Below are 14,680 nucleotides of genomic sequence, written 5' to 3' on the forward strand. Positions count from 1 at the left end.
TTCTGAAAGAGCTCTGTGGAAAGCAGTGAAATCATTCATCACTGTTACTTCAACCATATGTTGGTTTAATTTCAGGGCATTGCATGAACACAAAATGAGTAACACAGGGCTGCTTGGGTGTTTATATTTGTCTCTAAATTGCTGGGTATAGCATGTCTTCATTATACCTATCCAAACTGAGCTGTTTTGGACTAAATTCTTCTTGCAAATCTACATATAAAAAATTCTTAAAGCAGCTCTGAAAATAAGGACTCCTTTGCCCAAAGTGCAATTTAGGTAAAATTTAGACCTCTGAATCCACTCATACCTCACTTCAGTGACTTGAGAGGGACTTAGAATTACAGAATTGTTAGGGTTGGAAGGGACCTCAAGGACCATCTAGTTCCAACCCCCCCTGTCACGGGCAGGGACACCTTACAGTAGATTAGGTTGCTCAGAGCCCCATCAAGCCTGCTTTTAAAAACCTCCAGGGATTGGGCTTACACCACCTCCCTAGGCAACCTGTTCCAGTGTCTTACCACCTAGAACTTCTTCCTAACATCCAATCTGTATCTACCCACTTCTATTTTTTTTCCATTCTCCTTAGTCCTATCACTACACAACATCCTTAAAAGTCCCTCAACAGCTTTCTTGTAGGCCTACTTAAGATACTGAAGGCCACAATAAGGTCACCTTGATGCCTTCTCCTCGCCAGACTGACTACCCCCAACTCTTTCAGTCTGTCTTCATGGGAGAGGTGCTGCAGCCCTCTGATCATCCTCGTGGCCCTTCTCTTGTCATGTTCCACCATGTCCATATCTTTCCTGTAGTAGGGGCTCCACAACTGGACACAGTATTCCAGGTAGGGTCTCTCCAGAGTGGAATAGAGGGGAAGAATCACCTCCCTTGACCTGCTGGCCACACTTCTCTTGATGCAGCCCAGGATGTGATTTGCTTTCTGGGCTGCAAGTGCACACTGGTGCCTCGTATTAAGCTTCTCATCCACCAGAACCACCAAGTCCTTTTCTTCAGGGCTGCTCTCAAACCAGTCGCTGCCCAGCCTATAATCTGTGCTTGGGATTGCCCTGACTCAGATGCAGGACCTTCACAGATACTGCACAAGATGTAGTGGCTGCCAGTAGTCCCCCAAGCCCTCTTCTGAGACCTCACGAGGCAGAGCAGAAACCATCTAAAACATGACATGGCAGGAACAACAAATAAAGCTTTTGTCATAAGAAACAAATGGTGATGACCCTTAGTCAGGGATACCTGTATCAGATCTGTCCATGGCCTCAGACAGTCTGAATTCATGTTTTCTTCATCATTGGACTCCAGGGCACAAAAGACTGGGACACCCTCCATTCTTTGTGATGAAGCAGGACCCCTGTGCAACTAGGAATGCCAAATAGGGAGTCAGAAAGAAAGCAAGCGAGAAGAAGACTGACTTGCTGCTTGCCTGGGAGCAGAGCAAAGCCAGAATCTCTTGCTGAGCTGATGGAAGGAGCATGCAATTCACAGTAGCTCACTACTGCATAAAATGTAGAGTAAGTCCAGGTAAAAAGAAGGTCCCAGGACCCTACATGCTCCTCCACATTTCAATGTCCAAACCATAAGCAAGGCTCCAGGGGTGTCTTCACAATTCTTAGGATCCCAAACACAGTGGTCTAGTTTCAGCTGAGAGGGGAAAATGTGCCCTGGCAACCTCAATACCCTTGGGAATAGCTCCCCTGCTCTCAATCAATTTATCTGCAGGAGGTGATGTATCTGGTCTCTCCAGGATCCCTTTGAACTCTTGGAGCTTCCCCAAGAAGAAGCTATAATCTCTGACAACCTCTGAGTGAACACTGCTGTGCTTTCAGACCACATGGAGAAACTTTCCATGGTTTGTTTGTGTCATAGGTTGAATTGAATCTGCTGATGTGTATTCAATACCATGCAGCCATTACACCAGCTTCAAAATGAAAGTGCTGGCGGGAGCAAAGTATCATTGGGCTTGAAGTTCGGGTTGTAACATGAGAGGCTTCCTGTTCCTGTTGCTGCTTCCAGTTTCTGGTTTTAGGGTGTTGGTGTTTTCCTCTGGGCTGGCTGCAGGTCTGGGGGTGAGTGAGTCACTGGTTTCTGCTGTTTCTGGGTTTGTTGCACTTTTTTTGCAAATAGGCTAAGGTAATTGTACATCTTAGCATCTCATTAAATTCCTTATTTCAACACAGAGGTCTTTTTTAAGTTATTTTCCCTCCTGCCTGGGGTGGGGGAGTCTTGTGAGAGTGGGCTGTGTTAGCCCAGGACATTTGAAGCTCACAGAGATGCTCTTAAGGCAAAAGCAGAAGCTGTCCCCAGGCTCAGAAACTTGTTTAGCAGTGGTTTGGTTGTTCTTTTATTAAACACACAACTGCCTATTTGGTGATGTCTGATACTTCTTACAGCTGTTCCACCACAAGGGAAAGACCTGCAATCATAAAAGCCTGAGTGACATTTCCATGGATGCTATCATGCAAGTCATCCATGACTGAGTTTCCTTGTCAGCTCATTTTGAGGTGCTGGATAATTATGCATAGTGCATTGTGGTGCTCTGAAACTCAGCACCACCTCCAGGAAGAATTTTTGGGTTCTCGGTTCTAGTTCCACCTGCCTCTGGCTGTTGTGGTCAAGTTGTGGGCATTGCAACCACAGCAGAGGCTCTTCTGAAAGATGAAGGTCAAAGAAAGCACATGGTACAGGAAACCTTAAGTTTCTTAGTAATACTTTCCACAAACAATGTGAGCAATTAATTTATTTTCTTCTCTTTGGTATGACAAAATATTTCGTGTCCTAGCTTTGCAGATGGTAATAGTACAGATACAGCTTTCTCTTTCTTCAGTTATAGCAAGCCCCTTGCAATTTCCTTCACATATGAAAGAAAACAGGTGAGCATTCTCTTTAATTTTTACTAGCATGTATTCTATTGCAAACCACTCAATCAGTGAAGTCCAGTATCCTGTGCAAACAAGCTCATCCTCGTGAAACAGCACTTCGGATCTTACCATTTGTGACCTGGCCTGGGATACCTACAGGTCAATCTAAGCCTCAGAAATGAAATGTAGTTATCAGCTCTGCTTTTCTGGCTCAGCAGAACTCATCACCTGCCTTCTTAAAATAAAGAGCCATTTGGGTTTTCTTTCTTTTTTATGTACAGACTTTCAGAGCAACACAGTGCACTGACAGTACGTCATTCCTTCCCTCTGACAAAAAAAGGGGGGAAACTAAATTGTTTTAAATTTAAATTGACAAGTGTTAATCAAGCAACCGGTACGTGGGGGCAGAGTATGAGCATCAAGCAAAGAAGGGGTTAAACACTTTTAAAAAGAGACAGAAGAAAACAAACTAACAAAAGAAATCCAAGATGATGATGAGCTCTTGTTTGTCCAAACCAGTTTACTCACACCTACACCAAACCCACTTGATTTTTCCCATAAAGGACGTATGTGCCTAGAGATCATGTTATTAACTCCACTCTACTTGCTCAGATAGGTTTCAAATAAAGTCCACTTACTTTTTATGATGCCAGTGCTGCTGCAATATTACAATCCCTTGAGAAGGGAAACAATAACACACACTGCTGTGGTACAAAGAGAGTACACAAATTAATTTTTGCAGCACAGGAGATTATAGGAAATAAACTGCTTACTCCTGAAGAGGCAAAGCACGAGGCACCAGCAAAGAATTTCAGCTTATATGTGGAACAGACAGCAGTGCCTGACACGAAAAATCAAAGACTTAAAACCTACACTTCCATCAGAAAATGTTGTAGTTTACAGTGACTATTTATATGGATTTAAACCATCTGTTTGTTTGTAGCATGTAGCAGCTTTCTCAGATCTTTGTAAAAGTCAAGCTGCTAATAAAAGGTCAGTACAAAAATCTCACTTCATACGCAGAAAAAGTTGTTTGCTAATTCTATCTCTTCATAAGAGTCAAGTTTTTTTAAGTATTTGTGATAGGGAAAAAGTAATCAACATTTTTTTAAACATAGATTTGATTTTAAAACGTAAAATAGGATCTGCACCAGGAAACACTGAAAAGAGATTCTTATTACATTTGTACTGACTTTACTGGGGTTAATGCAATACAATATACTGTACTCCTTCACTGGCATAAGGCAGCAGTGGCAGTCTAAAGGATACAGTTCTAAAAATATACTTGATAAACAAAGTCCCATCATACAGTTTAGGAGATTTGATATTGAATGGTCACTAGTTACCAGTACTGACTGAGACTGCATAATACTGCATTAATGGAACCTGGTGAGGATAAAACTCAGCAAAATTTGTAAGACAAAGTAAGCCAAAGCAGAAACTTCTGGTTTTGTTTAAATAGGATCTATTAATTTGATAAATGTAATGTTTAATAGCAAATTTCATCCTTGATCTACAGATTAGAGCCCTACTTTCCTTCACAGGGGAACAAAAACCTCCACTGTTTTATTCCAGGCAGTTGCTCCCTTTACCAGTCTGAAGTAGCTGATGCCATGCTAGTGCACAGTATAGGAGATCTCATACGTCTTAAATCAGGTGACTCCCTAGGCCCCAGATACAATGAATGCACACAGACTTCCCACAATAGAAAACTTGGAGCCTAATGATTGGAAGAGGGAAAAACGAGGCTCACTGAAGACAAGCTTGGGACATTTGTGAGGCAGTGTACCAGCTTCACTGCTATCCCATGGGCTGTAGGGGGTGGTGGATTATATGATACTCACAATCATAACAGATGCTCCTCTACTAAGTCTCTGAAGTGTCTGTATACCATCACAAGAAACATAGGAAATAAGCAAGATGAACTAGAGATCTGGGTGCAGTCACAGGGCTATGACCTCACTGCAATTACAGAGACATGGTGGGACAGCTTGCTCAGCTGGAATGTGGTAATGGACGACTATGAACTTTTCAGGAAGGACAGACTGACAAGGCAAGGTGGTGGAGCTGCTCTCTGTGTGAGTAGGCAACTAGAGTGCATTAAACTTAACCCAGGGGGAGATGACAAAAGTGTTGAAAGCTTATGGGTAAGAGTGAAGGGACAGGCAAACGTGAATGATACGGTTGTGGGCGTTTGCTACCGCCCACCAAACCAAGAAGAAGCTGTTGATGAGGCCTTCTACAGGCAGCTGGAAGTAGCCTCAAGATCAAGTACCCTGCTCATGGGCGACTTCAATCACTCTGATGTTAGTTGGAAAGATCACACAGCCAAGCACAAACAGTTCAAAAGGTTCCTGCAGTGCATTGATGACAACTTTCTCCTGCAAGTAGTTGAAGAACCAACAAGGAGAAGTGCAATGCTGGACTTTGTGTTAACAAAGAAAGAAGGACTGGTTAAGGTAGGTGTTAAGATTGGAGGTAATCTTGTCTGTAGTGACCACAACGTGAGAGTTTAATATCACTAGACAAAGAAGCAGGGTGATAAATAAAATTTCAACCCTGGACTTTAAGAGGGCTAACTTTTCCTTCTTCAAAACTCTACTTAGAAGCATCCAGTGGGCTAGGGTTCTAGAGAGAAGGGGGGCACAAGAGAGCTGGTTAATATTCAAGCATTACCTCCTCCAAGCTCAAGAAAAATGTATTCCCTTGAAAAAAAAAACAAGTAAGCGTGGCAGGAAACCTGCATGGATAAGCAGGGAGCTCTTGGAAAAGCTAGAAAATAAAAAGATGATTTACAATATGTGGAAAAAAGGTCTGGGCAGTTGGGAGAATTGTAGAAATATTGCCAGAGAATGTAGAGATGTGACAAGAAAGGTCAAGGCCCTCTTGGAGGGTCTTGCCAGGGAGGTGAAAGAAAACAAGAAGACCTTTTTCAAATACATCAGTGACAAAAGGAAGAGCAGGGGAAAGATGAGTCCACTACTGAATGATATGGGAGATGCAGAGATGGCAGAGTTGCTGAATGCCTTCTTTGCCTCAGTCTTTACTCCCAAGACCGGCCCTCAGGAACCCCAGTCTCTGGAAGCAAGGGAGCAGAACGAGAGGGAGGAGGACACTCCAGTAGTCAGTCAGGACTGAGGGGTGGGTGTCAAGTGGAGGGGGCCAAACTCTTTTTGGTGGTGTGCAGTAGTAAGACAAGGAACAATGGATACAAACTTTCACACATCTCAACATGAGGAGGGTGATGGAGCACTGGAATAGGCTGTCCAGAGAGGTTATGGAGTTTCCTTCTCTGGAGACTTTCAAAACACATCTGGGTGCATTCCTGTGTGGACTACCCAAGGTGATACTGATTTTGGCAGGGGGGTTGGACTTAATCTCTGGAGGTCCCTTCCAACTTGTAACATTCTGTGATTCTGTAAATATCACTGCACTTACCTGACATCCCATGGTCTGAAGGCTAGAAATACCCCTTAGGCACTGCTGAGGCAGAAGAATAATGAAGAGGTGATTTGGTACAATCAACATGGCTTCACCAAGGGCAAATCCTGCCTGACAAACCTGGTGGCCTTCTATGACAAGATCACAACATTAATAGATGAAGGTCGAGCAACTGATGTCATTTACCTGGACCTGAGCAAAGCCTTCAACACTGTCCCACACCACATCCTGGTCTCCAAGCTGGTGCAGTCTGGGTTTGATGGGTGGATCATTCAGTGGATAAAGAACTGGCTTGACAGCCTCACCCGAAGGGTGGCTGTCAATGGCTCCATGTCTGAGTGGAGGCCAGTGACAAGTGGAGTCCCTCAGGGGTCAGTCCTGGGACCAGTCTTGTTCAACATCTTTGTTGGCTACATGGACAGTGGCATTGAGTGCACCCTCAGCAAGTTTGCTGATGACACCAAGCTGCGTGGTGCAGCAGACACACTGGAGGGAAGGGATGGCATCCAGAGGGACCTGGACAGGCTGGAGAGCTGGGCTCATGCCAACTTCATGAGGTTCAACAAGACCAAATGCAAGGTCCTGCATCTGGGTCAGGGCAATCCTAAGCACAAATACAGGCTGGGCAGTGACTGGCTGGAGAGCAGTTCTGAAGAAAAGGACTTGGGGGTGCTGGTGGATGAGAAGCTCAGCATGAGCCAACAGTGTGCACTTACATCCCAGAAAGCCAACTGTATCCTGGGTAATATAAGAGGAATGTGGCCAGCAGGTCAACAGAGGTGATTCTTCCTCTCTGCTCCACTTTTGTGAGACCCCACCTGGAGTATTATGTCCAGTTCTGGAGCCCCTATTACAAGAAGTATCTGGACATGCTGGAACATGTCCAGAGAAGGGCCACAAGGATGATCAGAGGACTGGAGCTCTTGAGAGAGTTGGGCTTGTTCAGTCTGGAGATGAGAAAGTTCTGAAGAGACCTTATTGTGGCCTTCCAGTATCTTAAGGGGGCCTATAAGAAAGCTGGTAAAGGACTTCTTAGGGTGTCAGGTAGTGATAGGACTAAGCGGAAGGGATCCAAGCTAGAGGAGGGTAGATTTAGATTAGGTGTTAGGAAGAAGTTCTTCACCATAAGGGTGGTGAGACACTGGAACAGGTTGCCCAAGGAGGTGGTTGAAGCCCCATCCCTGGAAGTTTATAAGGTCAGGCTGGATGCGGCTCAGGGCAACCTGATCTAGTGGAAAGTGTCCCTGCCCATGACAGGGGTGTTAGAACTAGATGGTCTTCAAGGTCCCTTCTAACCCTGACAATTCTCTGATTCTGTTCCTAATGAAGAAATTAATATAGTGACAACAGTAAGTTTCTTTACTACTATGATTTATTTCAATCGGTTTTCAAATAGAAACTAAAGCAAAAGCACAGTCCACAAAAAGAAGCTTTTGTGCATAGCTATGACCAAAAAAATCCATTCAGTAAGTCTAACAGCCTTGACCAAATGTTTCTGCTAATTCTCTTATTGATGCAGTATCTGTTATTGCAGGCAACAGGGTCTGCTGAACTCATTTGCCCCTGACAGGCTTTACATATTACCTCCTTTTAGATTTCTTAGCCTTTCTACGGGAAATTTGTAATATTTTAGGAAAAAAGTCCATGATCTGTTGCCTTGAAAAGCTATACCACCAGAAGACTAGGTAGAGATAACAATTACAGCTACACCTGGAGTAGTGCCACCCAAGAGAACTGGGGTGACTTCTAGGGTAGCTGGCCTTGGCTTACGGACAGCAAGGTCTGAGGATGGAAGGGCCTTCAGATAGCAACGAGAAATCTTCTGCAGCAGTGGTGGTGCAGGTGTTTATACATATTGTGGGACAGAAAAAGTTAAGCAGTATTGGATCTTCTCCACAAAGTACATGGAATCCCACCTAATGAAGGTAGCTTTTACATGGATCCCATACTATCTCAGTCCTTCTCTAATTAAATGGGAGATGAAAATGCCTTAGCACTGAGACAAATACTGTCAGGACAAATTCTCACAGCTCTTTTTGACTTTAAATGAAGATGTCACTGCTGAATTTATTTGCTGCAGATTTTGAGAACGCTCATATTAAGATGCCTTTTCCAAGCCTAAGTCAGTGCCTGCACAGTCTTTAATGGTGTGTGATGGTTCTACAAATGACTTGCAACTCTCATTCTGCCTCTTCTTTTTCTGGGATTGACCTGAGGTGAGAACTCCTTGCAGGGGGGCTATTTTTTTATACCTCTGGTGTGGTGATGGGTTAAGACATATAAGTGAAAAGCATCAAAGTTCCTCTGAATTCTCATCTACAGCTTGTTACTATCTCCCTCAGCAGCTTCAGAGTGGAAATACATGGCGGTAAATGCTTAAAATGGAGTTTTCTTCCAGGAGATGGACAAGGTTTATTTTAGTGAAAACTAACAGTGACAGTAGAATATTACCACATAAATGCTCTTGCTGCTATGGCTTCTACAGTCTGGGATCACCCTAACTGCATTGTCCATCTGCAGAAAGACACAGTCACTGTGTTGAGCCACGTTCCACACTCCCAAGATTCAGTTTGTTTGCTTTCAGCTTTCTTTGCTTAGCAGGAGGACTGTTTTAGGGACATCATTAAGGAAAGACCATACTACTATTAGGAAGTGATGCTGTTAGTATGTCCTGGCATTTGAAGTTCTCTAACCATAGCACAGAAGCAAAAATCAGAGGTGCAGATAATCCATGAAAATACAGGCCTAGAACTGGCTGAACTCAGTTTAGTCTAGCATACTATTTTATTTATCCTCACTGCAAAAGCATGTGGCTTGCTTGGGAAGGGAAAAAATTAAAATAAAAAAAGTGGAAATATTGCACATGAAGACAGATTGCAGATTTTTTTCTTTTTCTCCTCTATCTGCCTTGTTGGTCTGAATTTCCTTCTGGGGCAGCCAAAGCACTGGTTCTCAGTACACTAATTGCAGTGTGAAATCTGCCACTTCCATTTTTCCAGGAGGTAGATATCGTGCTTTTCCTAATCACTTGCAACTTTAACATTCCATGTATTTTCTTCCTTGATAGCAGTCTAGTTTTAATTTTACTATACATTTTTCCATTTGTGGGTGTCTAATCACTTTCTTTGGAAACTAAGTTTACTTTGACCCTTGAGCTGTTCCTGTACAACAAAAAAATTTCTTCCTCTCACAGTTTTTGCTCTGGCATTTTTCAAGCTTCTTGTAGTATTTAATAACTGAGGTTAATTATGAATGCCCAATCAAGGTTTACCTCAACAATTACAAATAACTGCAAAAGCAGCACAGGAGGTGAGGTTCAGGAGGAGCTGAAACGAGTTATCTCTGATGAGTTTGTGTTCTTATAGCCTGACCAAGACCTTCAGTGATAGCAGGGATCAGAAGCCATATATGCTGACCCAGAAAAACATCTTGTGCAGATGTTCTGACAGAGTCCTCTTAATCTCAGGTGCTTGTTTACATGTGCACACACATATCCTTGCTAAAGAAATCAGTAATTTGGCTCAGAAACAACGGCACGATTGCAGGATACATTACACAACATCTTTCAGGAGAGAATGGACTTCTATTCACTCCTTTATGATATTACACATTTGACATGCAGACAATACAATTCTGTCATTTTTTATCAAAAGAGTAGTGAATTAATTTGAATATCTGTCATAGCTGTCAGAGTATGTCCATGCTCATCATGCCCTTTCCTGCCCCTGGCTTGAGAAATAAGTATGTGTAATGAAGTCTTGGCTTTACCTGAAGCAAAAGGCAAAAATTGAACAGAAGTAAAAAATTGACCTGTGGGAGTGCCACAGCCCAAACGCTATCTCCTCTGGGAACATTGGCTGCTCTGCAAAACAGGAGAAGATGTAGCATGTGAGGACTGTGAAAGGTTGAAGAGTGCACATTCCCTCTCCCACCATGTTCCAGTGTCATCTGTGATACATCTGAATGCAGGCTGATGTACTCTTCTTTTCATTTTCAGTGCTCCTTTAGTGACACATCCAGATTTTGCTTTACTCACTATGAAGTCAACAGTCATTGTAACCTTCTTTGGTAAGTACAGTTGCTGTGCTGCAACTAGTTGTACATGTGTTTGCCCTCTCCTGTCCTGGCTGACCAGTGGCTGCTGGCTTCCTCTCTTCCCTTTGGACTTCATGGCTGATGAAGCTCTCAGTGGCAGGTAAAGTAAGCCTTGGCACAGCTTTCCAAAAATGGGCTACCAAAACTTTTTGACTTTGGCATTGAAACAGTATAAATTACTTGCCAAGATCTCTAAGTACGTGAATGACTGCATACAGTCCAAATCAGATGGCGCAGCAGGGCCTGGAAAATGTCTGTAGTGTAAAGATTCCCTTGAAAGAAAAATCACCTGTTTCTTATGTGGAAGCATCCCTTCCCATTTGTAATGCATGTTCTTGCTTTTCTCCACGAACAAGGAAGTTCCAAAGGAAAATGGCTATAAATGTGAGTCTGGCAGCCAGACAGGATCTTGCCTTTTTGGAACATTATAGTCAAGGGTGTTGGAACATCATAGAGAGTTCATCTAACATGAACACTCTGGTTGATCAAGAATGATTTCTTAGTGTGCTTTCCCCCTTTGAGGGGGATCCAGCTGCCACAAAACCTAATGGTGCTGTATGTCTTTCATTGTAATATTCCCAGGCAATGTTCTGCCTAGCTGAGATCCTCAGATCCAGCAGAATAGCCCTTCTCAAATTCGTATCTGTCTATACAGTTCTTTTGTCTTTACTAAAAGACCAAAATACTTTCTCCACATTAAATTATGCCCTGACATTCCATGTAGTTGGGACTTTGCATCTTGCTGTCCACTGGATTGCTCCTTTTAATTCTAACTGCAGTTTAGCCTTGCTTGCACAACTTTGCTGCTGGCAAAAGGCCATGATACTGCCTCTATACACTGTCACTTCTTTTGATCAAGTTCTAGGAGTGATTAAGTCTGCAGACTCTCTGCAATGAGTCTGGAGTGAGAAGAGCGTAAAAGTAAGACTGTTGATGCATGTTCTATTAAGATTAACTTAAACAATTGGAGGATAAGCCAACACACCACAGAGAGTTTCGGTTCCTTCTGAAAATGCAGAGATGAAAAAGTGAATAGGAAAGTCAAGATATTTGTAATGAATTTATATATTACAGTGCTTATAAAATAAGCACAGAGAATGAAAAGTTTTTGTATGTCATGCACTTAGCAAGTAAACCAAACACAGTAAGCTACATACATATGTTGTGATGTATGTTTTAATGTAACAATGTATGTTTCTTTTACTATTACACTTTTCAAATCATAATTCTGCCTATTGAAGAAAATCAGTGCCTTTGCTGGGACAGGATACTGGGACATGCTGTAGTAGAGCCTCATATTGTCCATAATTCTGCCCAGCATCCCACACCTGTTACCACAAGTGAGTGAAATGCTACAATGCATGATTACAGGATAACCTCCCTGACAGGTTATTAAGAGGAATCTTTCTCTCCCTAACTTCCCAGTTACTTTATGCACACAGCATGTTTTTTTCACTGACATCTCTATCACACCACTTACAAAGAGTTTTCACGGCTTGTAGAAATACGGAGGCTTTTTGTGGCTTTCTGGACCTCATAGACTAAATAGCAGCTTTTGACAGTGAGTTCCACAGATGAATGTGTGAGCTGAACTGATCTTTAATCCCCTTCAAAAAGCAGCCACATAGTAGACATATGTCATCTTGACTGCAAAATTAACCTACAAGTAACAACTTATCTGTGGCTGAGAATATTCCCATTTCCTTTATTTCAAGTTGTTGATTCAGATTTGGGAAATCTCATGCACAGGACTTTGTAGTAACTGATGTTGACAGTGCCCCTTTTTCCTGATGCTATGTTTTCTTTGCTTTAGGTCTGTTTCTTATATGTACATATGCAGCTAAGGAAGCCACAAAGAAGGCAAAAAAGGCTAAGCTATGTAAGTGATCCCAGTATTATTCTTAGCTGCTTTACAGCAGGTATATCTGATGTGTTAAAAAAAATGCAAAATGAGTTTATATTCTGTTAACTCCTCACAATTGTCTGCAGAGTCAATGGCAGCACATGCTAACTAACAGACTCTTTTCTTGAAATGAAACCACTAAGCAAAGCATGTGCTTCTGAACATGTGTAAAGGGGAGATTGTGTACTTCACTGCTACTGTCTTCATTGGTCATTAGGCAGCACACAAGGATGTAAGCAAGCACTATGGTTTTCACAGAGAGACATAAATATGTGAGATGAACCTATTGCAACCCAAAGCACATGCAGCTGATTAGTTGGAGACAAGTGGTTTACTCCCTGAGCGCCGGGTTGTGTGTATAACTTTCAGCTATAACTTTGCTGCTGTAAGAGCATTTTTGTGCACAGATTATTTTGCTTATTTAGTTGACAAACAAGCCTACTGCAAGGATGTGAGTCCACATTTAAACCCTTTGTTCAAAGGAAGTTGTACCCAGCAAATAGTTTTTAAAATTAAGGACATGATAATGGGCTGTGGCTGCAGCCTGTTGCTACAGACGTCATGGAGCTACATGAGCACAGCAGGAGGCTTGGGAAGCATCCTGCCTCATGTGTACACAGCCCTTCCCAGTTGTGACTAACAGCCACCCCTTCCCCTCCTGACATGTCAACCACAGCCTGGGTGGCTATGTTTGTTTCTATCTCCAGCAAAGTGTCCTAATACACATTTCCTCCACAGAAGCAAACACTGAAGTTCAGAAATATACTCAGGCTTCTTAATGCCATCCCTGGTTACAGCCACATCTCTCAGTACAGGGATTATTATGGGTTATATTGTAGAAACAAAACATACAGACATGTCTGTCTTGTATCACAAAACATTTGATACAAAAGCATAAGAGAAAGGTATCCCTATCACCCAGTTACCCATCATTTCATGACAAGATCACTCAGCTAGGAAAACATTCAGTCTGATCTTACCAAGATCTTGCACTCACAGATGTACCCCAGATCGATTGCGATGTCAAGGCGGGGAAGATAATCAATCCAGAATTCATTGCAAAATGCCCTCCTGGATGTCAAGATGTAAAATACCGTGTTTATGGCACAGACATTTATGCTTCATTTTCCAGTGTGTGCAATGCTGCAATTCACAGGTGAGTTTAAATGAGCAAGGTACTCAGGCAAAACCATCATTCCTATGTGGGGGGCTCCTGCCTTTTCAAACCCTTTAAAGTTCTTACTGCCTTGTAGGCTTGATTGCAGGCTGCTGTTTCTTATTAGGGAAACCTGCAATAAAGACTATGTTTGATTCAATAAAGACAATACAATTGAAATCAGTTGTGTTTGAAGACATTTCTTAACCTTTGGAGAAGTGTCTTGAGATTTGCAGATCTCTCATACAAGCATAGCAAATTATTGTTTGTATTGTTATTATTCAAGCAGAAGACAAGGGTTGAGCTGCTGCTTCTAATAAGCATCAGAAAGAAACCAGACATATCACAAGTGATTAATACAAATAATTCTAATACTTCTGGGATTGTTTTTGGTTAACCATATTTGAATATAATCACACCATAATTGTGGAAAGGATACAGAAGCAAGATGCATTCATGTGAAAATGCAGTAAAAACTTGTAAAGCCTGATTGACAAGACGACTTCGTTTGGCGTTATTCAATCTATTGCAGTGCTTCCAGTTGTGTGAAATAGCTGAGCTCTTGAGCAAAGCTGAATAGTTAAGGCTTCAGGACTTCCTACCTTTATCGCTGCACTGCGCGATGCAGAGGCCAAGGTGCCTGTGTGTGTCGGGCTGCCACCTCCTGGCTGCAGCTTTGTCTGCTAAGTCCTTTGCTGGGAAGATGACTGCTAGGTGACTGGCTTTCAAACGACAAATTCTTCCTTCAGATTCTAGTGCACAATGGAATGCTCTGCACAATGGCACAGCTTGTCCCAAAGGGAAGATACAAAATACTGATAGTGACTGCAATTTCCCTTGTAGTTCAAATGCTGGCTGCCTGTATTGTTGCAATGAAGGTTTCCCTTTTCCTCACTTGCCAGCTGGGGTTGAATTTGTTAGCTTATATGTTTCCTTTCCTTACAGTTATTTTACCAGCAGCTACCAGCAGCATCAGAGGAAACTGTAGCTCTGACATATTCTTCTACATTGTTTCCTGCCCATTACTTATTTTCCTACAGTGTTATTACTGCCAGTCCTACCATGACACTAGAGTGACACTTGCTTCCCGGTTTTCCTGCCTTCTTAATGATGCCACAGCAGGTTACATATATCACAGGTTTTCCGTTTGTCTTTAGATAAATGTTACGTCATATGTCAAACAACATTTAATACATGACACACATGGATCTCGAC

General features: G+C 42.4%; 1 protein-coding gene across 2 annotated transcripts in view; it reads left to right on the top strand.

Moving 5' to 3' along the window:
* Positions 1 to 10,327: 10,327 nt before the first annotated feature.
* Positions 10,328 to 14,680, top strand: part of VIT (vitrin) — a 35,076-nt gene continuing 30,723 nt past the window's right edge. The window contains exons 1-3 of one of the 2 annotated variants that reach the window (XM_054395894.1): positions 10,328 to 10,379; positions 12,220 to 12,285; positions 13,309 to 13,465. In XM_054395894.1, the coding sequence (XP_054251869.1) occupies positions 10,349 to 10,379; positions 12,220 to 12,285; positions 13,309 to 13,465 (254 nt within the window). In that variant the 5' untranslated portion in view covers positions 10,328 to 10,348. The remainder of the gene's footprint in view (positions 10,380 to 12,219; positions 12,286 to 13,308; positions 13,466 to 14,680) is intronic. The other variant, XM_054395885.1, reaches the window with a different exon arrangement.

This window comes from Indicator indicator, chromosome 2 (assembly GCF_027791375.1).
Source record: "Indicator indicator isolate 239-I01 chromosome 2, UM_Iind_1.1, whole genome shotgun sequence".
Classification (NCBI taxonomy): Eukaryota; Metazoa; Chordata; class Aves; order Piciformes; family Indicatoridae; genus Indicator; species Indicator indicator.